The 27,711-nt window shown below is 46.5% G+C and overlaps 1 protein-coding gene across 2 annotated transcripts in view; it reads left to right on the forward strand.

Moving 5' to 3' along the window:
- ANTXR1 (ANTXR cell adhesion molecule 1) overlaps positions 1-27,711 on the forward strand; it is a 101,393-nt gene that overhangs the window by 42,818 nt on the left and 30,864 nt on the right. For both annotated transcript variants that reach the window (XM_065040687.1, XM_005512414.3), the window contains exons 13-14: positions 14,119-14,214; positions 24,781-24,822. In XM_065040687.1, coding sequence (XP_064896759.1) covers positions 14,119-14,214; positions 24,781-24,822 — 138 coding nt within the window. The remainder of the gene's footprint in view (positions 1-14,118; positions 14,215-24,780; positions 24,823-27,711) is intronic.

A 27,711-nucleotide genomic window follows, 5' to 3' on the forward strand; every position in this document is an offset into this window, starting at 1 on the left:
CCTGACACTACAATCCCCTCTGTAAGGTTGCAAGGGCTCCAGCACTGGAAGTATCTTTGTATAAAGTGTGCACTAAATGACTTGTTTAATTGACTTACAATGAAAATGAGGTCTCTTTGAAGGCGTGCAGCTCAAGTGGGACAGTCAGAAAGCTGTACAAGGAAGTGATGGTAACAATACCTATCCTACCTGTTTTCAAGGACTATTCCAAGGAAGAAAATGCAATAAGAGCACAGCTGAAGCAGACAGCTCCATTCCCAGCAAATGAACACCAAAAATGAGCAATCGGAAAAGTCAGCCAGATTTTCACTCCTAAGTCATGAATGTGGGCATTTGCAGATCAGGACAGATGGAGCCTATATGTTCAACTGTCTAATAAGCTTTTTTTATCATCTTAGCTTGCAAAACCTTTACTGTAGGTTTTCATGCTAGGGAAACTGGGCCAGTTTCTTATAGGTTAATAGAGTAAAGCTGTTTTATGCTAGCATAGGTCCTGAACTTTCTTTAATATCTAAAGACTCCTAGGAACAAGACAATAATAATAATAATAATAATAATAATAATAATAATAATAATAATAAGAAGAAGAAGAAGAAGTCTGTTTTATTGAGCTGTGGAAACTCTAAAAGAAAGAAGCCACTTTTCATCTTGGGCAGACAGGTCGCTTTTTGGAAAGAAACAACGGATCGAAACCTTGTGTGTTTTCTAGAAGCATCAGGGCTGGAACTCGTAAGGTCTGAGTCCTGCGATAGCCAGAGCGGGCGGGCAGGGTGCTGAGTTCTGCTGTGCTCACGCCCTGTCCTCTGACACCAAGTGCCAGCTGCTGCAAACGGGATATTGGGATTATTTTGCCCTGCCCAGCGCCGTCATTTTTGTGAGGTTGCCAATTCAAAGTGCTTTTCGCAGGCTGTGCTGCCTTCATATTCAAACACTGAACGCGTGGCAGAAAGTGGTGTGTGCGCTTGTCCCCTCTAGGAAACGTCACTGTTCTGTCTCTGGATGCAATAATGCACATACCTCCCTGCTATAAACTGACTTCCTCTGGGAACACACAGCTTTTGCTTGAGCCCATATGGCCAAATTGAAGGGATTATTTGCTTTTTTTCCCCTTGAGGTATAAAATCTGCTATAGCATTTCGAGGGGGACAAAATTACTGAAGGTTAGGAATGAAAATGTACATAATGACTGATTTCATCTCCTCCTTAGTCTGAGAGACACGTAAATACATCTCACTTTCCAGCATGAAGTGATACCACTTGTCAAACCTGTCTGTTCCAAATTAGACCTGAGTGTTTGAACACTGGTCGGGGTTTGGGGTTTTTTGTTTTGTTTGAAGGAGCTAAAACAGCCTCAGAGCATCTACCTACACTTGCAAGTCTGAGCACTTTGGAATCCAGCTCTGAAGCGCACGTGATCTGTTGTGCTTTGAGGGACTTGTGGTGTTCTCCTTCCTGATCTGGGGCAGGTTTCAGAGTCTGCAGCCCAAATAAAAAGTGCAGGGACTGTCAGAAATTAAACTGCTTGGGGTCCATTGGATTCACAGAATCACAAAATCCCAGAATGTCAGGGGTTGAAGGGACCTGTCAAGCTCATCCAGTGGAATCCCCCCATGGAGCAGGAACACCCAGATGAGGTTACACAGGAAGGTGTCCAGGCGGGTTGGAATGTCTGCACAGAAGGAGACTCCACAACCCCCCTGGGCAGCCTGGGCCAGGCTCTGCCACCCTCACCGAGAAGTTTCTTCTGATATTTAAGTGGAACCTTTTGCGTTCCAGTTTGTACCCATTACCCCTTGTCCTATCATTGGTTGTCACCGAGAAGAGCCTGGTGGTGAACGCGAGTCCCTCACTCACCCTCATGTTAGTTCCTCAGGAACAGAGCTTTTGTTGTGCTTTTTTCCATCTTGGCTTTGCTGCTGATGCTGGCGGCTCTGAAGTCTAATGGCAGCCCTGGCTGCACAGCGCCAGGTGCTGTCACGATGATAAAGTGTCGGAGCATGTGTCTGTCTGTCAGGGTGGAAAATAAAGGCACGCTGGAAAGAAGCCAGGGTATTGCACCCCCTGCTTTGAGGTTATAAAGCAGTCTTACGCCAGTTAATCGCATCCCCACAGGTGGTTGGGGGCTGCAGATCCCACAGATCCCCAGCTGGTGCAGGGGGGAAGGAACTGGGGTCTGTGTCCTGCTCCCCCCACAGCCCTGGGCACCCAGGCCCATGTGTCAGTACAGAGCTCTGCGCACAAAAAGCGCTTTTGCTTGTTGAAGGAATGCAGCGATTTCCATTTCTCCGTCAAAAATGGGCCAGACACAGAAGCTGTTGTGGTTGGGCAAAGCATTTGTTTTATTGAATTATGGAATGCAGATGAAACCCTCTAGCTTAGGGCAGAATGATACTGTGAGTAAATATCCAGCTTGCTTTTGCCCGCTCTCTGGATGGCCAGTGCTATATCTCATTGAAAGGTCCTGCTGACTGCACACCCCAGACTGAGGATTTCTGGCTGGCTTCTGGTAAAGCTGCTACCAGTGGATGGGCTCATTGCAGAAGCAAGAGGGTAACACCGTGTGAATCGGGGACTGCGGACAGAAGTTTAATCCTGCTCCCCACTAACTCAGTATTACCCAGTTAAACTAAGACAGGGCTCTCCTGAGCGTAATTTAGGGTGTTACTTGGCCTGGGCTGTGTGACCGTTGGCAGCTACCCCAAGAGAACAGGGGAATGGCTGGAATGAGTGTTCTTTAGGTCTGGAGACAGTGTGCTGTTTATGTGCTTAGCCGGGGGATGAGATGCCAGCATCTCCAGTATGACAAAGCTCAGCTGGCTCTAAGTGTTTGCTGAATTTTTCTCCTGGCTTGTTTGTGTTGCAGAGTTACTCATTTATTTGGTTTTTTGATATCTGTACCTTTTAAATAATGTTTTTCTTCCATTTGCAAGTTCCCTATGAGGAAGCAAATCCCCTCTTCCATACAGTGGGCAAAGAGATTGCGTTGTTATTGCATTACCTGAGCAAAAGAGAGCAAAACCATGCAGGACATCCCAGTGACCTCTGCTGCTGGCAGAAGATGCTAAGTGGCAGCCCTAGAAGCAAAGGCCGGCACACGATAGAGGCAAGGCATTGCTTCTAAGGGGATGTCTGTGGCATCACCCTGGCCCAGAGGGAAGCTGGGCTTGTTCCCCGGTGTTCTTTTGGAGAAGGTAGTGTCTTCTCTACAGAATCCAATGTGGATTTAAAACCCTTTCTCCAGCCTTTTGAATCAGTTGTGACTCCTTGAACTGAACCACCAGGAGGAGACTGCCCTTGAGAAAAGCAGGAGGCTTGCGGATGGATCGTGGGCACCTGCGTAGCAACTGGCTCCTCCAGTTCTGAGTCTCAAAGAGCTATTTTGGTTATAAATCATAGAATCAGAATGTCCTGAGTTGGAAGGGACCCACATTGATCATCAAGTCCAACTCCTGTCCCTGTACAGGACAAACCCACAGTTCACACCATGTGTCTGAGGACGTTGTCCAGTTGTCCAGTCTCTTCTTGGGGCCGTGACACCTCCCTGGGGAGCCTGTTCCAGTGTCCAGCACCTCTGGCTGAAGAACCTTTTCCTGATGTCCAACCTGACCCTCCCCGACACATCTTCTGCCATTCCCTGAGGTTCTGTCACTGGTCACTAAAGAGAAGAGTTCAGTGCCTGCTCCTCCTGCTCCCCTGCTGAGGAAGCTGTAACCACGATGAGCTCTCCCCTTAGTTTCCTCTTCTCCAAGCTGAACAAACCAAGTGACTTTGACCACTCCTCATAACGTTTAGTTATCAGAACTTGCCACTATCTGTCTTTGCTGCTTGACTCAAATTAGAGGCCCCTTCTGGGGGCCAGCACCCCCCCCACCACCACCTTCTGCTGATGTTTTTGCCTCCGTGGCCTCTGTACTTGCAATCACCATTATAGATCTGACTTGCTCGCGGTGCTGTGTAACCACCAGGGACAAAGACACATCCTGCCCTGGAATCCCTGCTGCCTGACTCCTTGCAGCAAGGCCATTTGCTGCCGGCGTGATGCTGCTCTTGCTGTCAGCCAAGCGCTCTCGGAAAGGGTCTCCCAGGGTGTGCTGGTGGCTCTGCAGGTAAATGCAGTGCCCTTGTTCTCCATCGCAGAGGTCTCGTAGTGGCCAAAAGTACCGAGTAACCAAATAAAGCTGTCAGTGATTACAGTAATGGCTTTGGAAAAATTGGACGCATTTAAGTGTGGCTTTACAGTACCTGGACACTATATTTTCACTCAGCATGAAAGACTGAATTCTTGTTGCCATGGTCGGTTTCTTCTCTTTTAGTTTTTAATACTAGAGCTCTTCTTATCGTGCCTGCATTTATTAAAGAGTCATTAAGGCAGAAAATAAAGATCAGTGTAGCCTCCAGTGCCAGTCTGGAAGTTGACAACTTACATTGCTGCAGGTGCTATCGTGTGGTTGCGCACTTTCTACCTTTTATCTGACAGAATATCTTAATTGGGTGGCAGATAATTAATGATCAGACTTTAAAAAGTAGTTTCATTCTACTGCTGATGTCAGTGGAGCTTTGATACCTGAAGGCACCAAGAACTATAGTTTATTCTCTGCTAAACATAAAACCCCATCTTGCAATAGGACCCCAAGTGCAATGGGAACTGAGCATCCTCAGCTTCCACTAGTGCTAAGACTTCAAAAAACCCTCAAAAATCCTGTTTGTTCTTCCACAGCTCAGCATGCCACCACTTTCATATGAAAAGCAGCCCCTAATACTTTAGTGGTATGAACAGAGTGTGCATTGCATTCATTTGCACCTGTAAATGTCTGGGGAGCGTGTGCTACAGGGGTTGCCCGGCTGCTTGAGGAAGAATTCGCAAGTGATGGCTGATGGAGTTGGGAAGCTCTTAAAAGGGGATTTGCTCCTGTTCGCGTGTTGGGAGTTTAAAGAACTAAAAGAGGGAGAAAGTATTAAATGCTGCATTCTGAATGCATCCACATGCACGTACACAGAGCAGGTTGCACACCCAGCATTGTCAGGAGAGCAAACGTGCAATAGAGGAGATAATTTCCAAGGCAGCGTTTAGGGGCAGGATGTCTGTCCTGCTCTGCTGACAGAAGGGCTGCTGCCAAGTTCTTCAGTGCAAAAAGAGAGCATCTTGGAGAGAAGCCAGGATGGGAATTAAAATAAGTCTTTGTTCGTTTTCTAAAATGGTCCCAGAAGAGGGAAAACCACTAATGACCTCTTGCACTAGTAACGCTCAGAACTGGAAAGAGGGTGAAAAGTGCAGGGCTGCAGTGACACTGTAAAACGGGTCTTCTGGACTGGAAGAGGAAGGAGCATCAGCAGGTGACATTGCTGTACTCCCTGTATCACGTAATGAGGAAGATATAATGCTTCTTTGCAAGAGGGTGGGACGATGGAGGTACCCACACGTGGGCTGGGAGAACGTTTCTGTGGCAGGATATTAGACTTGCATTGGACTAGCACTGATTGAAGCTCATTTTTTATTTGCTATGTATATCCAGTTCCTAAGCGGTGTCTTCCCAGGTCACAGGCTGTTCCTGTGGGAGGAGAGCTGGGGAGTTATGCTGGAGAAATGAGCACCTTTCAGCTAAAAAAGGGACATGTTGCGTCAGGGCAATTGAGGGAAGTGACCGCAGGACCTAAACTGGGCCTGCCCTTGTGAGCCAGGGTCCTATCCAGTGCCAGCAGATACCAGCCCCTCTTTACCCGAGGTGCTGGTGCTCCAAAAATGCTCTTGGCTGGGAAGATCTCAGGGTGGTTCAGCACACTGCCGGGCAGGTGCCCCTTCCACAGTCCTGGGTGGCATTTCAGATTTTGGAAACCAGAGGAGAGCTGCTGGCGAGGAGCTGTGCCAAGCCAGCCCTCAGCTGTGGGAAAGGGGCTTCTTGAAACTCTATGTGTGGAAGTGAGTGGATCACAGTATTGAAGAATGGTTGGGTTGAAGGGACCTCTGTCGATCCCCATCCCAGCCCTGCTCACGCAGGGTCACCAAGCAGATCACACAGGTGGGTCCAGGCGGGTTTGAATGGCTCAGAGAAGGAGCCTCCACACTCTGGGCAGCCTGGGCCAGGCTCTGGCACCTCCCAGCAAAGACATTTCTCCTCATACTCAGGTGGAACCTCCTGTGTTTCAGTCTGTGCCCGTTGCCCCCCACCCTGCAGTGGCTCGTTGCACCTGACAGCAGCTGGGGGTGGGAGAAGGTCTTGCACAGGCAGATTAGAGAGCTGCTTATCTTATAATGAAGCAGTTATGATGGCAACCATTAATAAATGGCTTGGGATTATCCATGAGGTGACATGTGGGGAACAGGCCTACCATTCTGGAAAGAAATAGTCCCTCTGCTCTCACATTTCCATTCGCAAGGCTGCAGAGACACTGAAGTTAGGCCAAAAGCAGAGCTCAGTCTCTTAAACTCAGCTTTTCGTTGGACAAAAGTAGGTGGGTACTGGTGCAGCTTTACTCCATCTAGGTATCCTGGATTTCTTCCCATGGTTGTTTGAAAGGCTGAAGGATTTTGCACCTTCGAGTTAAACAATAGTGGATGGATTTGATCTTTAAATGTGGAGAAAGAAAAAGAAAATCAAGAGAGCACTGCAGGCTGGTAGTGGAAACTAATGAAGGAGGTTTTTATTCCAAAGGAATGTCATGCAGTGCCACAGTTGGGTCTTTTCAATTGTGACTTTGTTCTGGGCTGCACAATTAAGGCTGCTAGTTATCAGTGTTCCTAAGTCTGGAGGCAATTAAAGTGCCTTCACTGTTGTATCAATAGAGGCTTTATGAAACTGCAGAGTAAATTTAATGAGCACTTTTCTAGGCCCTTGACCTGTATATTATTAGTTGAGGTATTGCTCTGTGGGAACTCCAGGGCATACGATTTCAGGTTTGTGTCTAAAAGAAATTGCTCTTAAATGCTTTATGCTGCAAGTATAATAGGCAGTGAAATGTTTTTGCTGACACTGCTAAGAATTAAATGTGCAGAGATGATTTTGCTCTAATGTTGCTCCATGAACCGGTTTATAATACCCTTAAGTATGGTAGGCATATTACAGACAGCGTGTTCCTATGGTTTGGGAAGCAGAGATTCACAAAAGAGACTAATAAATTGGAGGTGGGGGCAGAACCACAGAAGTTTTGATTTGGAAACATGGCAACAGTTTGTGGACATGCAGACTTTCCCTGTGACACCGCTGAGACTGGCCAGAAAACACATGCTGTGATATCCGCACGCGTGTCCTCCTCTAACAGCAAACTCCCTTTAACAGGTTGAAAAGGGGACCTGGAAAGGGTGCATTTGAAACAGTGTTTTATTTTATTGGACTATTTTTGCATTGAAAGTGTGAGTTCAGTTTAAGCTGGGTTTAAGGAGGGGATTTCTCCCAAACAGGTCTCGTTGCGTGGGTTCAGGCCGTGCTGGCAGCCTCGTGTCGAGGCGTCTCCAGTTCACCGCGATGCAGGGGCACACGGATGTTAGTTCAGGAAAGGTGCTTCTGAGATTTCTTTTTTAAGTGCTACTTTAATGCTACAAATCTCATAGACATGCACAGAAACAAGACATTCCAAGACCATAGCGTGCTGTTTTCCTTCCTTTCCCGCTTCGCAAAGAAGTAAACCCAAATCAAGCCATAAATGATTGCTCTTATGACAGTCTAATTCTACAGAATTTTGTCTGCTCTTTATTCCACTTGCTTTTCACCTCCTCAAATTGATTTATCATCCTTCTTCAGGCACAAATGGAAACCGAAATAACTACTTAGGTTTCACCTGAAAGGTTTTGTTGTTTAGCTGCAAGCGCTCGGGGGCAAGAGGTGACTGTTTGGGAACGGGAGCTCCTCAATACTTCGTCAGTCAAAACAGCAACATCTACCACCAAACGCGCTCTGTCAGGCTGCCGGTATTATATTAGTGCAGGTGTGTGTGCAGATTGAAGCTGAAAAGAGCCCTCAAGAGGCCTTTGTGCCAGCTGATGCCGGGGACGATGTCCTGGGCACAAAGGCAGGGCTGGCACACAAAACCCGAGTCCTGCCCCAGTGCTGTGACCGCTGTCTGAAGCTGCAGGGTGTGATGGTTCAGATGCTCATCTGCAGTCAGAATGCTGGAAGTTCGTGGGTAAGAGGCTGTGCTCCCTTTAATCTCTGCTGCTTTCTGACGTGAGGCTGTTAAAATGGTGACAACTGCATTTTTATGATTGACAGGTAATGGCATGACTAGTAGAGACCTGAGCAAATGTTCAGTGGCAGGAAGTCTTACCACTATTTTTAGCCTTTGTTTCAGAGGTGGTGAAATTCAGGGGTCAGGAGCTTTGATTCAGAAACAGTAACAGAATTTGGCCAGATTGGATGGGATGTCCCAGTGAGCTAGAAAACCAAAGAGGATGGCAAAGTCCTTTGGACCTCAACATCTCTGATGGGGAGGTGCCCCTCATCTGAAGACTATGGAATCCAGTACCGGTGAAGAGTGTATACAACTGAAGAGGGAAAGCTCATCAGTCTGCAGGGTTTTGTCACGTTGTGGTTTTTCATAGACTATCCCACCAGACTCTGTTGTATTTAGTGTGGGATCCAAAATGCAGCACTAGGCCTGGACTGGGCAAACTTGAATTCTGCCGTCAGTTCTGCTGTATCTGCCTTTCAGAATTCTTGCTAACACTTCTGTTTAGCTGGAAACCTTTAAGCATTTTTTTCTGAAGGAAAAGTTCAGCTTGTTTTCCTAAGCATAAACACAGCAATCAGGGATTAGAGAGTTGTTTTCCCTGACCAAAGATCTTTCCTTGTAACAGAGGGACTAATGATTACTCTTCCTTCCCACCATATGTTTGCCTGCTCTGTTTGGAGTGTGAACTCTTCGGGACAAGGGTTGAAGGGTTGCTCTGGGTTTATACAGCATGTGGTGAAGTGAGGCTTCGCTGGTGTTTATACTGGGCCGTAAAGCACATCATAGAATGTCCTGAGCTGGGAGGACCCACACGGATCATCGAGTCCAACTGCTGACCCTGCACAGGACACCGTGTGTCTGAGGATGTTGTCCAGTCTCTTCATGAACACTGTCAGGCTTGGGGCCGTGACACCTCCCTGGGGAGCCTGTTCAGTGTCCAGCACCTCTGGGTGAAGAACCTTTTCCTCATGTCCCACTGACCCTCCCTGGCACATTCTGTGATCTTCTGCCATTCCCTGGGGTCTGTCACTGTCACAGAGAGAATTGCTCAGCCCTGCCCCTCCTGCTCCCCTGGTGAAGCTGCAGCCCCATGAGCTCTGCCCTTAGTTTCCTCTTCTCCAAGCAGAACAAACCCAGTGACTTCAGCTGCTCCTCACACGGCGTCCCCTCCAAACCCTTCACCAACTTTATCCTTTTGATCCTGTGTCCCCAGCCCTGCACACAGTGAATGCCCCAGGTGAGGCCGCTCCAGCACGGAGCGGGACATGCTGGGCTGACCATGCTGTGTGGATGCACCCAGGACACGGGAGCTGCTCTCCAGCATCTCGTCCCGCAGTCTGTCTGTACAGCCAGGCTTGCCGTGTCCCAGCTGCAAAATCCAGCACTTGCCCTTGTTGAGCTTCATGCGGTTGGTGATTGCCCCGTTCTCCCATTTGTCCAGGTCCCTCTGCAGGGCCTGTCTGCCCTCCAGAGTGTCGACAGCTCCTCGCAAATTAGTGTCAGCAGCACACTTGCTAAGCAATCCCTCAAGTCCTGAGTCTGAGTCATTTATGAAGACATTGAAGAGCGTGGCCCTAAGATGGATCCCTGTGGAACCTCCTAGTGACTGGTCACCAGCCCAACACAACCCATTTACCAGAACCCTTTGAGCCCGGCCCGTCAGCCAGTTGCTCACCCACTGCACTGAGTGTTTACCCAGCCGTGTGCTCCTCTTCTCCAGGAGGATCCTGTGAGAGACTCCATCAGAGGCTTTGCTGAAATCCAAAACGATCACATCAACAGGTTCCCTGGGTCGACTAGCTGCGTAACCTTGTCATAGGGAGCAATAAAGCTGGTCAGGCAGGACTTTCCCCTTGTGAACCCATTCTTGCTGGGACCAACGAGTCCATTGTCATTGAGATGTATAATGTAGGATGCTGGAAAAGTCTTCTGTAAGCAGGCTCTCATCTTGCAGCTCTAGAAGGAGAGGAGGGAAGGAGATCCTTGCCAGAGGGGCATCTCATTTCACAGCACAGAAAACTTGGAAAAAGAAGCTGAGAATACCTATAGTGGGTGACCTGGAGCAGGCGTTTCTTGCTCCATCCCCTGCTGAGCTTGGCTCCCACTCCAGCAGCTTCACGTAAATGCTGATCCAAGCGGCCTTGCAGAACAGCGCATTCAGTGAGTTTTCATTTCCTTTTAGAAATTAGACCAGATTGTTTCTGTTATATTAAAAAAATTCCTGTGTGTGATAAAATAAATGGTAGACATCAGTTGCTGTGATGGGAGAGTCCCCAAGAGAGCTGGGCAGAAATGTTGCCTTCACAATAAAAGGGGCCTGGGTCTCTCTGGTGTGAAAACGCAGGATCATCCTTTTTCTTCCCCCCGCTGTTGACTACAGGACATTAAAAGCGTTTCTCCTTCTCTCCAGGGAGAAAACTTCTGTCAGATTTTAAATATTATTGAAAACTGTAGTCAAGATTTCCATAAAGCTTTTTTAAAAGCACTTCATTCTTTTCCTACTAGCACCTCTGAACGCTTTCAGCACGTTATTGCTCTTTCTGCTTGGAAAATGTAACAAGAATTTTTTTCTAATGTACAGGACACAGGAGACATTCACATCTTCCCTGTCTCTGGAACGACATAACCACGTTTCTCCTCTTTGTGAAGCACCCAGGGTTTAGCAGTACTAAGTGTTATTGAAGTTGCTGTTGCTGCAGAGTCCCTCTGAAGCGAGACTTGGTCGTTCGGCTGCATTTGCGCCGCTGTTCTCCGTTCCTGGTAGCAGCGCAGGTGTTTCTGCAGTAATGCCGTCAGCTTTCCAGCCTGGAGGTGACATGGCAGGGCTGCGTATCGTGTGTCCTCTGCTGCAGGTGACAGCTGGGGGGGCTCCCACGAGCTCTCCTGCCCAGCACAGGGGACTAATAGATTGTGGTCCTGAGAGTAGCTGATAGGGCACATCACTTTGGTTTGATGGAGCAGTGAGTGCAGAACCAGATTAAACAGAGCATTCAGGCTTTCTGAAGTCTGCAGGAATTAGGACTAAACCCTTTCGCTAAAGCCAAGCGCTTGATGCATGAATTTAGCAGAATTCCATCCCTCTTAGGCACAGCATGAAGTCAGCACATTTAAACACATGCTTAAAGTTAAATCCATTTACCACTGTGGTAACAAACATGCACGCTACCCACCTCCCTCCCCCTATAAATCAGCAGTGCATTAATTTGTCAGCCACAGTACAAGCTCCCATTTATTAGATGCTCCTAGTACTTCATTCATCACTCCTGAACATCAGTATTCCAGCTTTGGAGGGTTTGTGCACTTTGGGGTTGTTATTCCAGGTTACCTTTCTGGAATAGCTGATGTATGCTGCAAATGCCGGTGCAGTAAAGCAGCAAACTAGGAAATAAAATCTTAGACAAAAATAATAAGATTGGGAGGAGAAATCACAATGAAAAATGTCTCTTGGTGCACAGTAGCATTTTTTTGGAAAACCCTCAGAAATAAGCCATAGTTCCATTGAAATGCTCATGAACTGATTTATGTTTGTCTATGAACTAACTTACGTTTGTGTCTATGAACTAACTTACGTTTGTGTCTATGTTGAAAGCATCGAGGAAGAATAAGGTGAAATAGGAGGCTTCAGATGACAGTTTCTGCCTTAGCTCTGTCTCCATGATTGGGTACATGCTTCCTGGGGCAAAACTTTAGGAGCTTGGTGGTGAGCAGCGATCTCAGGACGCAATGGTGAAAGAACTCTGGAGGATGAGTCATTTCCGCTGTGGACGACTGTCAGTGGAGCGGTCATCCCTGTTCCCTGTTGAATGTGCCCACACCTGGTTTATACCAACATTTTCATTAGGTGCTTCCCAGGGATTGCATCCATGCCTTGGAGGAGCACGTTGCTTTGTAGGACAGCACACAGCTGGATGTTTGTGGGTAGATTTAAGGAAATAGAGTCATCGAATGTCCTGAGTTGGAAGGAATCGTCGAATCCAACTCCTGTTCCTCCAGCAACAACCCCCACAGTTCACACCGTGTGTCTGAGGACATTGTTCAGTCTTCTTGAACACTGTTAGGTTGGGGCTGTGACATCTCCCTGAGGAGCCTTTTCCAGTGTCCAGCACCTCTGGGTGAAGCACCAGCCCACACCATTGACTGGATCAGACTTTGCCGTTCCTCTCCTCTTCTCTCCAGGAGTCCTTACAGCCCCAGAGGTGGCCCAGGCTTTGTCTGGTGACACAAGGATTCCCCCACTCACAGGCTGGCTCCTCACGGTCTGTAACCACTCCACAATAACTCCTGAATAAAAGCATAGAGAGAGAGAGAGATGCACACACACCTACCTATATACGAGGAAATGCCTCTAATGTGTCCTGTTTCAGATTTCTTGATATATTTTATAATATCTTCCAGAAGATTAAATGCTGGTTAAAAAAATATGTTCAGAACAAAACAGTTAAAAGGCGGCTTTAATTTGTTTTGTGTTTTTGGAAATTGATTTTAGAGTATTCATAATGATAACATGTTTGTTTCAATATAGGGGCGAAAGGGGCAGATAACACTTTGACCTAAAGAGCCTTATTTCTTCTTCAGTTTCATGGCAACAAAGAGTCGGGGTCACATTCTCTAAAGCCTTGAATATCAGCAGGTTCCATTTTGCAGATGATGGATGGGACTTTATGCTGTCGGTCTAGAGGAACGGCACCAAATGTACAGCTCTGTCTTCTCAAATGAGCTTTCATTTTGTGCTGGGGTCCAAGTTCCATTTCCAGAGATGTCTTGAGTGAATTCTTCTCCTATGTGGACTCCCTCTCTTTTGTTTCCAAGTGTCAAAGATCAGGTTGTCTTGATCCAAGTTCTCCAGAAGTTCCTTCTACACCAGAAGAGAGTTTGGAAAATGCTCTAAACCTGATTGTTTTTTCCATTACTCTTCCCATTCTGGTATGATGGGAAATCGTCTGGCCATTGAATTACACTGACTTAAGCAGGCACCCAAATTCCCCGTGCTGCAGGTCAGTCTGCTCTTGAATGTGTCCTTCATCTGGCGTTGTGCTCTTGACACTTGGCTGGGGTTGTAAAACGTCTGGCTCTCACACCGAGAACGTCTCAGAGGCTGAAGCCAGGACTGGAGAACGGGGTGACCCCGGGAGCAGCGGGCCAGGGAGCTGGCACGGCTCAGGGTGCCAACAACATCTGCTTTGGCTTAAATCTGAGCAACAGCAAATAGTGCACGTTTGCTTTTGATGGAGCTGGCTCCTGCAGTATTCTGCATCATTAATCAATATCAGCGAATTGCAAACGCCTTTTTAAATGGGGGAGTATCCTCTTTAGGGAGGAGAGGGACCTTCTAGAGTTTTATGTGGATAAACCCTGTGTATTGCTGCCATGGGGTGTATGTTGGAATCTCCTTGAAAAGCTCATGGCTGGACTGCCCTGACTCAGCACTGCTCACAAGAGCAGGATGACCCCAGTCGTGGCCCCATAGAGATCGTGCTCCAAGTTTTCTGTTTGGAGCCAATTTTAATTCTAGCATCACTTTCAAGTTTATGCTGCAAGAGGGGGAAAGAGTTGCAAAGAAAGGAGAATGCTTAAACTGCAATGAAGCATGTTGTTGTGAGTTCTTTTGAAACAGCTTTTTTCAGTCTTCACAATACTCTGAGGAGAATGTTACATTAGTTTTGATCTGAAGTGAAATAAGTGTTTTACATAATTGTGAGGTTCAGAAAGCTGAGACAAAACCTACAGCCCCTCAGCAGTGAACTAGAGGTCTCAACCACTGATGGGGGGGGGCAAGGGGGCAAATGTCACATTTGAATGTATGAGGAGGGAGTAAAATTGCTTTTTGTCTGAAAAACAGTGGCACATGGCAGTGGCACGTGGGACAAGCACCTGCCTGCAAGCAGGACTCACAGGGGAGGTGTCCTGGAGAGGTTTGTGTTTGTGGTGCTCACACGCTCTGTGTTTCTCTTCCAGTCTGATGGGACCATCTTGGCTATTGCGCTGTTGATCCTCTTCCTCCTGCTGGCCTTGGCTCTTCTCTGGTGGTTCTGGCCTCTCTGCTGCACGGTGGTAAGTGACAGAGATCACTAGCACAAAACAGCAATTCAGCACTGCCTGGATGTAAGAAATGAGTGGGAAGGAGACAAAAGTTTTCCAGTAAGAAAGAGCAAAGGACTGGTCCTTGAACAAGACAGCGTTTCTTCAATTGCTGGCACTGTTTTGTGCGTTTATTACACTTGCTTGACCTTTGGATTATACCCATGAAATAGGAACATTGCTAACATACAGACCGAGTCAGGAGCCTTGTAATCTTATTTATGGATTGCAAAAAGGAAATGGTTTGCAGAAACGTGTTAGTCGCTGTGCCCTTTTAGGAAGGAATGGCCTTTCTGGATTTTAGTGTTAGTGTCCCAATGCTGCAGGCTCCTGTAGGCACACAACCCAGGCTCGAGTCCTTGTTCTGCCTCAGCTACAAGGAAAAGACATTTCTAATCATGCACATTTTTGCAAGATTAACTTTTTTTCCTGGCTCACCATGGCTGAAAAGCACTTTGAAATATCCAGGCGACACTTTCAGTCGAGGTGTGACTGTGCTTCACTGAGCAATGTCTTTCCTCCATGGTTTTTCACAAAGTATTCTGTGGGGTTCAAAAGCACAGTCGCAGAGTTAATAAAGCCAGACAGAAATCAGGAGAAAAGAGTGAAGGAAGAGGTCAAGGGAGGCAAGAAGGAAATCACAGGACTTGAGACAAGCTTTTCTCTCACACTTGGCCCTCCTGTTTGTCTGCAAGGTCCTGTCATACCCCTGTGCATCTTTGTGGATCATCCATCACCCAGGGCCACCTTTTCCAAGCTCTGCTCTTGCTTTGGGTCTTGTTTGTGCTACAAATATAGAACAGAAATTAGACATGTGTAAATGTCAGCAGAATTAGAGCCTGGTTTTGGTGACTGTGTGTAATGTTTCAGATGTTTCTTTTAAGACTGCCCAAACTGGCCCCAGTTTCTGGGTCACTGTCATGGCTGATTTTAAATCACTCAGTGTTGTAAATTTGCACCGTGTTGTACCCAACCTGCAATCTGGTGCTGAGAGCTTCGGAGCCACGAGCTGCAAGGGCCGTCACATTTGAGGATGAGTCTTTGTGGTGAGATGTATTTCTCCATCCAGAACCAAGAAGGAAATCTCGCAGGAAAAAAATCTTGGTTGTCTGTTTCTGGTTTTGGCTGGAAATGCTTGGGTAAAATGCTTCTTCTCACAGTCGTTTGGCACTTCTGTCTTGAGATGAAAACCAGAAGGGAAAAAGTATTTATTTGGGTTTTTCAGAACAATAAAAGAATGGGTTCTAAAAATGGACAAAGGATTAGCAGTGTGGTAGGTTGCTCGGAGTTATTTGTCTAAACTAGATGGCACGTTCCCAGAGAAGCTGGGCCAGGTTCTTTGTTGGCACATCTGCACTGAAGGTGATGGAGATGTGCAGATGTTTACTATGGGATTTGGTGGAGTGTTAAGGTGATAGAGAAGAAAGGATCTAAGTGATGCTGCCATGTTAAGGTTCTGTTACAGTAGAAAGGTGAAGCTGACAGGGAAAAGCATAAATGAAAGCAGCAGGGCATGGAGCAGAGGGGATGTGGAGGTGCGTGTTGTGAGGCTGGGATGGGATGGCTGCAGGGGAAGGATGTGAAGAGAGTGCTCATATAACAGCGTTCTTCAAGTGTGAGAAACACAGGCCAGATAAGCAAGGTGGGTGCAGCAGAGACAGGGAGTCTCTTGTCCACATGGAACTTTAGAAGCTTAATATTTTCCAGATTTAATTTCTGTACTTAAAAAAAGGGTTGTAGATAAAAGTCATTCCTCACCCTCTCTCCTCCTTTACCTCCCACATTCCCCACTCAGCAAGGCCTCCAGGTGGGGACTATCTCACTGATATTTTCCAAATGTAAGTCAAACACATCCCTCTACTTGCTGGAAAGATTTTTAATTCAAGATCCTGTATGAAATCTCTTGCATCTCTCCGGGTTGGCAATCTGGCGTGTTTGGCAGCAGATCAGCAGACACCTCACTGTGTATTGCTTACCCAAAGACTCTGTAAAATGAAAGATAAATCCACAGAGGGGTACCCAGCCTGTTTGGCTTGGGGTGGGGAGAAAGAGAGCAGAGCAGCGCTTATTTACTCGTTTGGTAACGGCACATTAAGGAATGTAATGTTGTCAGAAGCACAGAGTGAATTAAGGGCAGAGGAACTGGCTTGCACAACAAACAAGAGAGACAGGCAAGCAATAACCTCTAATAATCAAACCACAGACCCAGGGACACTGCTGTGGATTCAAGCCCAGGGACGTTTCGGAGATAATTGTGTTATGTGTCCAAGGGGAAAAGAAAAAAACAACAAAAACACACACAACAAACTTTTTTCTTCCCAAGTATAAATTTGTTTCTCGGTGACAAACACATTTCTAAACCCTGAAATTCCTCGTGGTGAGCTTTTTAATTAAATAGGAATCATTATTATCCAGCAGTTCTTCAGGAAAGACACCAAGCCAGCTTCGTCCCTGGAGTAAATGGACTGAAGTCAATAGACTTACTCTGGAGATTTATCTGGAGCCCGGCATCTCCTTGGCGTGCACCCATAAAGAAATGCTGTTTCCAACTGTATCCAAGTTTATTGGTCTCAGAAGTATTTTGGGATGAAGTCTGGAATTTACCACTCAGCTTACAGTAGATGCAATTGTTGCTTAGTGTATCAGAATAATAATTAGGTTCTTGCTGTGCCTGATACCAGCACTGGCAACATTTCCAGTGATATCTGTGGGAGGATATTAGACAAGCATGGGAGCCAGGTGCCAACCTTTCCAAAGGTTTTGAGGGTGTTTATTAAACACCAAGAGAAAGCAAAGGAAGATAATTCTACTGAGCTGATAACTCCAGCACTGTACACATCAGAAGAGTGATGGCAAATAAACACATCTGTAACAGGATGACCCCGCATGTCCTGAGCAGGTAATATCTGCAGCCCAGCAGATGCCAGATCTTGGCCTCCTGGATGTTAGTGAACATTTTGCTGCTGTCTTCCCATTCCTCCTCTTTCCTGAACACAGTGCAATGTGAAGGAGTCCGTGCAATCATAGAAGTGACCACGTGTGCAAGAGCCTCTTCAGGTTTCTGAGGGTGAAATTGTTCCAGGTAGGAGACCGACATAAAGCTTAGGTTTCATACTGATGTCTCAACCAAGTAGATTTTAATATAGATGTAAGCCAAATAGATAATAAGCCTCCAAAACCATCTTAAGGAGGATTTTGCAGGCACATTGCTAGATTGGCTTGCTTAATGTGTTTTGGGTGTATAGTGAAAGCATAATTAATGAAAGAGTTGGAAGGCTCATCTGTGCTGGGACAGTTTCCCTGTGCCAATATGCAGCATCACCCTGAGCAAGTGTCTCCCACAGGCACTAACACTTGGCAGGCTGAGCAGGTTGTGTTTGGACCCTGCTTTGCACCTGAACAGGATCTGGATCAAAGATCAGCTCTGGCATAGTTGAAGAGGTGGCTACAGTCAGCCTTGGGCTGCAGCTTTTCGAGGGCAGTCCAGGGGATCAAATGCAGAGGATATGAGTGGAAATATCTCCCTGGTGCAGCAGAGACTGCGAGACTCAAAGTGTTTCCCCACATGCTGGTACATCACATCTCCTTGCAGTTTTATGAGGTAAACGTGAAACTTTTCCTCCCTTATACATCCACACAGTGTGGCCTGAGGGGGCGAGGGGCATGAGAAACTGCTCTGTGTTAATTGCCCACTTAAAATATATACACCATCATAGTCATTTTTATACTGCCACTTTTTTAAATGCGTGGGTGTGGCTGGGTTGTAAATGAGGTGCTGCTAGTTAAGTATCTAACACCAGTTTTAATGTGAAAGCTGCTTTCTGGAAGGAAGCGTGGAAGAACCCAGCAATTTGTTTGGCTCTCAGTCTGTACTGCAGCTGACCAGAAGTTATGGAAAAAAAAAAGCTGGATAGAGAAAATACAGAAAATATATATTAAAACCACATGAAAATCATGGCTAAGCTGGAGGAAGAGGAGGGGAGGAAATGCATAGACTCTACAGCAGCCCTGGAGAGTCATCAAATTACATGGGACATCTTGGCTCGATGGAGATTACTTACAAGGGTCCACGTATTCTGATTCCCACCTGCTCCCATGTGCGTGAGACACAGTTTTTCTGCAGTTATGATGATTTTGGGAGAAGAGAATGCAAGTTCAGGAGTCGTCTGAAACATTATTGCGGCAAACCCAGAGAAAGAGAGAGACACAAACGTGCAGGCAAGAAGGTGCTTGTGGACCACGCTGCACTGCGCTTGGTTTGGATCTCACAGAATCACAGAATCCCAGGATGTCAGGGGTTGGAAGGGACCCGGCAAGCTCATCCAGTGCAATCCCCCCATGGAGCAGGAACACCCAGATGAGGTTACACAGGAAGGTGTCCAGGCGGGTTGGAATGTCTGCACAGAAGGAGACTCCACAACCCCCTGGGCAGCCTGGGCCAGGCTCTGCCACCCTCACCAGGAACAAGTTTCTTCTCAAATTTAAGTGGAACCTCCTGTGTTCCAGTTTGAATCCATTGCCCCTTGTCCTGTCACTGGTTGTCACCGAGAAGAGCCTGGCTCCATCCTCCTGACACTCCCCCTTTAGATATCTGGAAACATGAATGAGTCCCCCCTCAGTCTCCTCTTGTCCAGCTCCAGAGCCCCAGCTCCCTCAGCCTTTCCTCACCCGGGAGATGCTCCACTCCCTTCAGCATCTTTGTTGCCCTGCGCTGGACTCTCTGCAGCAGTTCCCTGTCCTGCTGGAACTGAGGGGCCACAACTGGACACAATATTCCAGGTGTGGTCTCCCCAGGGCAGAGCAGAGGGGCAGGAGAACCTCTCTGACCTACTGACCACCCCCTTCTAACCCACCCCAGGTACCATTGGCTTCCTGGCCACAAGGGCCCAGTGCTGGCTCATGGTCACCCTGCTGTCCCCAGGACCCCCAGGTCCCTTTCCCCTACGCTGCTCTCTAATAGGTCATTCCCCAGCTTATCTGAGCTATTGAGACCAGCACTCGCCTGGAGTAATGCGGTACAGTTTCACTGAATTTGTTGAAGCCTTATATTGTGTGAGATCCAAGCTCTGAATCTGTGCATGCCAGCACAAAGGAGTGTCTTCATGTATTGCACAGTCAATCCAAAACAATGCTGTTGCTGCAGATTTAAGGTAGTATAAATAACAGAACCTGACTTTGCAATTGCACAAAGGGCAGCAGGAGGCTAAAGACAAGTCTTTTAATCATCCAGAGTATCCGTAGCAGTTCACTGCTCATCTCAGCCTCCTGTCAGTTAGATCACAATGGCTTAGATATGGATATAATGCTCTGTAACTGGCGGTCGTTAAGCAGACTCACATGGATCCAGAAGATGCACAGCGTGGTCAGTAGAAGAGTGTGCGTGCCAGATGCCAAACTGGGGTGTTTGACATGCTGCTGGGATTTGTCATTACCAAAAAGTTAGAGCCACATTCTCCAAAGCATCCATCAGTTCTGGGGTGTCCAAACTGAAAGATCTTCCTGGAGTTTCCTTTTTGGAAAGTTAGAAGGGAGACATTTGCCTTCAGATGAAACACGTAGACTTCAGATTCACAAACCATTTGACACGCTAATGCATTTCTTTAGGGCCAGATCCATAGACCAGTGGTGTTAATCGTGACCACGCTCAGCACCCTTTGCTCCAGACCACAGCAGACAGAGGCACAGTTGTTCTTTGCCCTGCATGGGGAGTAATTAACTCGATAAAAACTAATTCTTCCTCTGTTTATTCCCTGGCCGCCTCTTTCCCCTTGCAGCAGGAGTTGGCTCAGCCCAGCTAATGAGAGATAGGTCTTTGGGACATTATCTTACTTAACGAGAAAACTCACTCAAATCAGTGCGTGCAAGCACGGCATTCTGCGTATAGCTGAAGTAACTGTGATGTTTTTCTTTAGTCCAGAGAAGGAATTGCATTTATATAGCCTTCCAAAGAAAGTGGGTCAGCCACTTGGAGCAAACCCCGCTGATTCTGGCCCGGTTTATCTGTGTAAGTGGAATTGCCTAGGAAAGGGAATGACCTTTGCAGATGCTACATTTTTTTCATGCATTCCCTGGAGAACTGCGTGTCAGCCCCATTCAGTTCCAAACTGTACCAGAGTTAATTAAATGAAGGGTTTTTTTTCGCTCCATGATGTCGTGTCTTTCATAAGTGAATGATTTTGACATGTGCTATGATCTTTGTGCACATCACCTTGAAGTCTTTGGTGTGAAACAGCCTTGTCTTCTAGTTTTAATGAGTTAAAATTGAGGTTCCTGGATCTGCTTCCAGGCTGACAAGAGAGGTTAACTCAAAAGGATGTATTAGCTTTCCTATTGAACTTCATTTACCCCTTACTGATATGTCTAGGAAGAAGAATGTATTGGAGATGAAGAAACAGGGACAGTCCCCTGCTTGTATTAGAGATTTTGAAGTGTAGACCAGATCTCCAAGGATTTAATGGGTACTTAAAAGACACGGCAGATATGAAACAAATAAAAAGGAAATGTTCCTTTACCCAGCTCATAACTAAGCTATGAAACTCTGTCATGGGACTTGGAGGTAAAAATTATAAATGTGTAAGGGTAAAAAAAATAGATGGGTCAAATGGGTCATAGTGAATGCTATAAAAAAAACCAGACCCGCTGCTTATTAGAATAGCAAAAATATGTGTTCCAGAGGAGTGAAGGCAAATTAAGGACAAGAAAATCTGCTCAGTTAACTCCATGGTCCCTTCCCAAATTTTAGTCTAAATTAGAAGCAAAGTCCTTTATTTCTTATTTTTAACTCTTTTCTCATGTAGCCCTCGTTTTCAATTATGATCTCTTCCACCTTAGCGCAGTTAGCTGACAAGAAACACATTGCCCTTATTTATCATATAAAACTCCAGAGACAGCCACTGAGTATGTGCTTGTTGGACACGATCAACTGGTGGAGTTTTCTGGTCTCCCAGGAGGCAAAACATCCTAGACACATTCCTGGAATCTGCAGAATTTGGGTTCAACATGTGCTCTCTTATGCCTGAACAGCTACAGAAATTTCAGGGTAGCATCACACCAAGGCTTTTGAGCTTCTTGGAGGTGTCTGATAGCATTCCTGTGCTTTTAGCTGGGGTGTTCATCAGAAACAGCTGTGACATCGGGCTGGGTCAGCTAACACAACTGTGTCTGTCACGTGTATGTTGGGATCCGTGATGAAAGGTGATTGATAGAAAGGCAAAGAATTACTTTGCTGTCCTGGATTTTCGCAGCTAAGTGCGTGGAAGTGCTGACAACTACTTTCGAGTTTTCTTCCGCCAAGAAAAGCCGGTGGCCGCCTCTCCATCCCACACACCTTTACTGCTTGAAAACAAAAGGCCACACTGTAAGGTTTTTATAGCACAGCAATATGAAGAAACCCTCAGATATTCCTCACCTAGCAAGCAGATATGGTCGCTGAACAGTCCTATTTTTCCTCTTTCAAACACAGGGACAGGAGATACAGTTGCAGCAGCAATCACAGAAATGGCTTGGGGTTATCAAAACAATTGCAGCACACATGAACAAACACTTGGGTCTTGCCAAGCTAAACTGGCTGAAGCGTTTTGCTTGGCCAAGCGTGTTCCCAGCTGATTGCGTTCAGCAGGTCCATGTGTGTCAACTGGCGAGGCAGAGGGAAGGCGAGAGGTGCAGCCCGAAACAAAACGTGACGGACTCGAGTCTTCCGTGCCAGCGTGGGCCGCATCCTCACTGGCTTCCCTGTAATGGCATTTGCTTTGTGGTACTTGAGTAACTGTTTCTGTTTGTGCAAAATGAGCCTTTCGCATCCAGGACCTTGTGATTCTCACTTGTGTGAGATGGCACAAAGATCCCATTTGCTTCTCTGCCTCCAGTACCCAGAGCGAGGGTCTCGTGCATAAACAGCTGTAACTAGAAGAATCCAAAAGAGAGAATGAAAAGATCTGTGCTGTTTGTGGACCAAAAGCCTTTCCAGATCTGGGCAGCAAGACAGAAAATAAAGATTTTGGTAAGGCTTGAACTTTGAAAGTTCATACAGGCTCAAAGGCAGGGCGGACTGAACTCTCCCCATCTCTGGACTTGTCCAAACTAACCAATCCATGTTGCCAAATTACGGAGTGTTCAGTTGCTCTTAGAAGTGCGTAGCACTTAAAAATGGAAGGAATCTCTTTTTTTCCCTCTTGGACCATGATAGAAAAAGCTTGATCTGTTTATAGAAATCAGGTAGTTTGCGTTATGTGTGTGCCTATGTTATGAGAAGGAATGCAGATGTGTGAAAAACGTGGCCATTTCTTCATTTCCAAGTCTGTAATCTCAAGAGTTTCTGGTGCTACGGCTGAGAAGTTGTGTTTGAATGCCTGCCTGGACCAGGTGTGTTGGATTGATTATCCTGATGTTTTGTGCCAAAGCAAGTGAGAGAAACTCCACTGAAACCCGTGGTGTTCCACCAGGATAATGTTAGAGGAGGGAATGAAGCCACTTCCAGTAGGTACATTGTGGCTCAGATGTCTGAAGTTTCTCAGCATCCTATGGGTTTGAATTGAGGGGTTTGGCTCAAAAGATGGTCTGTTGACAAGTGTCACCCCTCACACTGACAAAAATGTATCTGACAACGTGGCTAGAAAAGCCTTCTGTGTATTTTGGTGCATTGTGCACGCTGTGCAAGGATTTATCATGTCAAGAGACATTTAAGAGATTATGCTACCTCCATCTTCACAGTATCACAGTATCTTCTTAAACCAAGGAGCAGCACTTTGAGTAAACCATGCCGGTACCCATGATTTCCTTTCCACGGAGCAGCACTCTGATACAGGCGACTTTTCATCATTTGCTTTCCAACGGGGAAAGGGCTGGAGTCCCACAGAGCTGTGAGCACAAGGCTGGGCAGGACCGGGTGCTGTGTCAGATACTCATCTGAGGTCCTGTGGCCGCGCAGCCGCAGCCTGTCCCACGAGACGCTGTGAGCAGAGCAGCGACTGCACCTGCTGCACCCCTCCATTGTCATTTCGTGCTTCAACACGTGCTTTGTGCTTCTCCGTGCACAAAGATTGACGGTTGATTCCTAAAGCAGGAAGGATCTTTAGTTGCCCGAGAACAGGTAGTGGCAGAGCTGTACAACCAGCATTGCTCTGGGCTGAGATACAAAGGACTCATCCAGCCCTGCTCTCCTCCCTAGCCAGAGGCACATGCTCTTCATTAATGGCCACATTGCATGACTTGCAGAGGAAAATAAAAACAGTGAGCTCATCAGAGAAGGAAAAACACGAGTGAGAGGATTTGTTGTAAATATTTATATCTTCAGGGCCTTTAATATGATTGTCATTTTCTCTTTCTGCATTTAAGCAGCCAAGCTGTTGGGACTGTGATTTGGTTTTGCTTTGAAGGGTGGTTTTTATTCCTACACCTCTGTACCCCAGACCCAGGCAGCCTGTACACCCAACACCCTCCTGAGAAGAGCTGAGGACGCTCAGTGCTGTTCCACAGCCGCTCAGCACCCTGACAGCATCTGACTCGCAGCCGGGTGTGCAAAGAGCTGCCTCATGAGATGGACATAAACTACTGCAGAAGACCCATCCCTAGGGCAGCTGCATTGACATGACTGGCTGGATTCGATCTCTCGACTGCAATGGCTGCGCGCTGGGGTGCGTCCCGTGTCAGGCAGAGATATTTGACGTGCCTGTATGCAACTGTTTTCCCTTTGGAAGGCTCTCTGTTGCTCTTGGAGTGGAGGGCTGTGATAAAAGCCAACTGCCTTCGGAGCCCTAGATGCAAACTTTTTGCATGAAATAATAGCCTCACGCCCACATAAACTTAAATTGTTTCTATGGAGAATATCCTGGACCAGTCTAAAACCTCACCCTGCCTGCTTTATTAGAAATCAAGGAAGAGCCTCAAATGTATACATATTTTTATATTTTTAAAGCTTTTAAGAGTGAACTATATTAGCCTGATAAAGTGAAAGGCATTTTTCATGAATGCATGAGGTGGCGCAGCCTTCTGGAATGAAGTACGAGCCGCAGAGGCTGGGGGTTTATTACTGCTTTGCAATGTCTCCAGGGCATTTTACTTCACCTTGGTTTCACTTCCCAGCCTTTGTTCGGACTGTGAATTATTTGAGGCAGTATCTGTACACGTGTGCAGTGGCTGGTGGAAGGGGATGCTGATTTTAGCATGGTTGTTCAGGTGAAACAGTGATTGCTGCCAGTGTTGCACTGACTGTGGCTCCTCCTGGGATTGGGAGGCTGGAGAATCGAGGATCAATGGCTTTGATTTTGCTGTTACCTCACATAGGGCAGGGGTCAGCTAATGGGCCAAATGAGTCTGGAATTAATTAGGAAACAGGGCCTTGTGTTGCCTCCTGTTTCCCCTCTTGGTGACTGAGACACCAGTAGCCCATGCAGCCACCCTGGAGTCACGCAATATTATAACTAAGTTCAGATATGTTCACAGTGGCACATCCTGGTTTGTTGTTTGAGGGGGTTTCTAAGTGACATTTGAATTGTGCTAAAGAACAAAGTGTAGATTTACGCTTCTCTTTGAATTTTCTAGATCATCAAAGAGCCTCCTCCACCTCCCGCAGAAGACAGCGAGGTGAGTAACACTGACAACCTGATTTCCTCAATATTTAGGACAAGATTTTGTTCGGTCTCCTCACAAGAGGTTGTGATTCTGCTGCGTGGCAGAGTATGAACCATTTAAACCCTTATGCTCAGTTCTGTAACCTTAAAGCCAGTAGCTAAACTGGGGGCTGTTTAGCTGATGTCTGCTGTGTGTGTTTCACTCTGCTCACTTTGCTTTCTGCACAGGTAGAGATGTGGTTTTTATTTAAGAGATGTGTGTGTACAGAACCTCCACAGAGCAGGTCAGGAGGCAGACAATACTTCCAAACGGTCAGAACAGAACTAAAGAAAGGACAACTCTTAAGAGTATGTTTAACTTTGAAGCTAATGGAACCTAAACATATGCTTAACTGCCTTCCTGGAATGGCAGGATAATGATTTTGCTGGTTTAGCATATATAAATGCTCTTGGCAGCTGAGCAGTAACTCACAATCCCTTGGTCTGTGGGGAAGGCAGATCACAGTGTGTCTGAAGATTCTGAGCACATGGAAAACCCCAGCAAGATCATCTTGGTATCAGAAGAGCTGCACTAACCTGGGGAGTTTTAATGGAGAGAAATGATAAAGTAACATTAAAACCTTCATCTTAATTCTGCTTACTCTTTTTCAATGAATCTAGCAACAAATGGTTTAAAGCTATGTCACCATTACATAATTAGTAGACTGCTCACAGAAATGCGCCCAGTTTATCATCTGCCTCTTTCCATGTCTTTTAGCACGCAATGAGTCTCTGCTTTGCTTTCACTGTTTTGCACGTGGGATTTAATTGAAAAGTCACTGGGCTGTGTTCATTCATGTCAATGGGGGCTTTTCCATTGACTTCACTGGGGTTTGGATCAGTTTGTCTTAACTCTGCCAGTGAGGGAAGACTTAGATCTGTGCTCAGAGTCATTTGGTTGGTTAGTTCACGTTGCTTATTAAAAATTAATTGCGTGCTTCAGCTTGCAAGTGGAAAAGCTTGCTGAACTGATCCTCTTGTGCTCTCCCAGTGAGTGTTCTCTGTGCCAAGGCAGACAGACACCCTCACAGCTCAGGCCTCTGTAACGCTGGTGGAATCCAACCCGGCTTCTGCCTGCACAGGGCACAGAAGAGCAGCTCAGGGCAGCTGAAGCCAAGGCCACTACTAGAACCTCCGTCTTGGTGGGACTTCAAGCCTGAAGCAAAACTCCAAATCTGAACATTTCTGGACTCAAGGGAGATCTGCATTTGGATCCAGTGCTCCCCTGCCTCTATATGTGGGCACCTGGCCTGTTTTCCTAAGTAGACATTTCTGTAAATCCACTAGCTCTGTCAGCTTCTACCCTCTGAATGAAAAGGAAAATATGAACCTAAAATTGCACATACTGTGTTCTGCATCACACACGCCCCCAGGCCCAGGGGTTCAATTGCTGAAGTTAATTAAAATACATCATTCTGGAATGCTGGCTCACTGGCCAGAGGCTGGAAGGGGAAATGACATCTCTGTGCTTCACATACAAGGAGGCCTTTTCTCAAACCAGTAGGTGCTGCAAAAGCAGATCAGTTGCTGCAAACTAAACTAGCTGCAGAAGACGTGTTTGCCTAAGGTTAAGCTCAGTTAAGCTGTTGTCAAGATATTTCTGGACATGTTATATTTTCTTTTAGCCCTGATTCTGACAGAGGAACAGTCTCTGTTTCACAGCTTTAGCAATATATTTGCCACTGGCTTTTTATTTTAAACTAACCTGGTGTTGTAGTGTGGAGACATGGGGAAATCCGCTTTGTGTGGAAACAGAATGTTGCTCTGCTTGCTCCCTGTCGTTGAGCACTTTAAATCCTTCTAAATGCAGTCCAGGCGTTGGTTGTACCCAGCGTAGGGCACTGCACAGGACCTGAAAAACTGCATTAACTTCTACCTGTAGCTCATCTGCTCCCTCATTAATACGAGAGATCTGCACAATCTTTTGGCTGTTATTCCTATTTGTTTGGGGATGAGGGTGCTTTGGTTACAACAAAGTGCCGACATCGTAGGGACTAAAATGATGTTATAATTTCACACGTGCTTTCTACCACACCGCATCCCTGAAGTTCAGTATTGCTCAGAAAATAGGGAGGCATGAAGCTCTGACTTGTCTATGGAGTTTTTCCCATTTTGTCGGTCCGATTTACTTTTATAGAGCCTGGTCCACAGAATGCCGGTGGTATGATGCTTTCACAGAAGTTTCTATACTCCAGATTTGCTGCTTTGCTCAAAACAAATGGAAGATGGAGTTGATTTTCTGTGATCCAGGTTTTCTTACGTGTTGCAGATAGCTTTCTCCCTTGCAGAAAACCTAGCAACTGCTCGTCTCCAGCATGAGGGTGCTAATCCCTTAAACAGCAGTGTGACAGTTACAGTAAGATGTTTTTCCTCTCCCAAAAGCCTTGGCACAAAAGAAATAGGCGAGAGGAACTATTCCATCAGCAGATTTGGGAGCTGAGGCCCATATGTCTTTGCACTGCAAGGAGAACACGTTATACTGTAACAATGATGGGAAAACAGCGTTGCTGTCAAACCCGCGAAAGGTCTGATTGAACTCTACTTTAAAGGCCTTTTGAAACATATTGGAGACACACTGCCTGTTGGCGAAGGAAATAATTATTGGCTAGAAACTTCCAATTAATTCATTCAGAAATTGTAAATGTTGTCAACTTAGCGCTGCGCTCCTCAGACAAGGCAGGACACTGGAGCAGGTTAAGCCCAGCTGAAGGACAGATGGTTTAACTTACAGCCAGAGTTAGTGCCCATCGGAAGAGCTGAATGCCCCGAGGAGCCCGTGAGCACCTTCCTGGCCTGTGATTAGTCATTGGTGGTGGATCAAACCCACATTCTTCTACCTCCAGAGGATACAAAGTCTTTTCCT

Source organism: Columba livia, chromosome 25, assembly GCF_036013475.1.
Source record: "Columba livia isolate bColLiv1 breed racing homer chromosome 25, bColLiv1.pat.W.v2, whole genome shotgun sequence".
NCBI lineage: Eukaryota > Metazoa > Chordata > Aves > Columbiformes > Columbidae > Columba > Columba livia.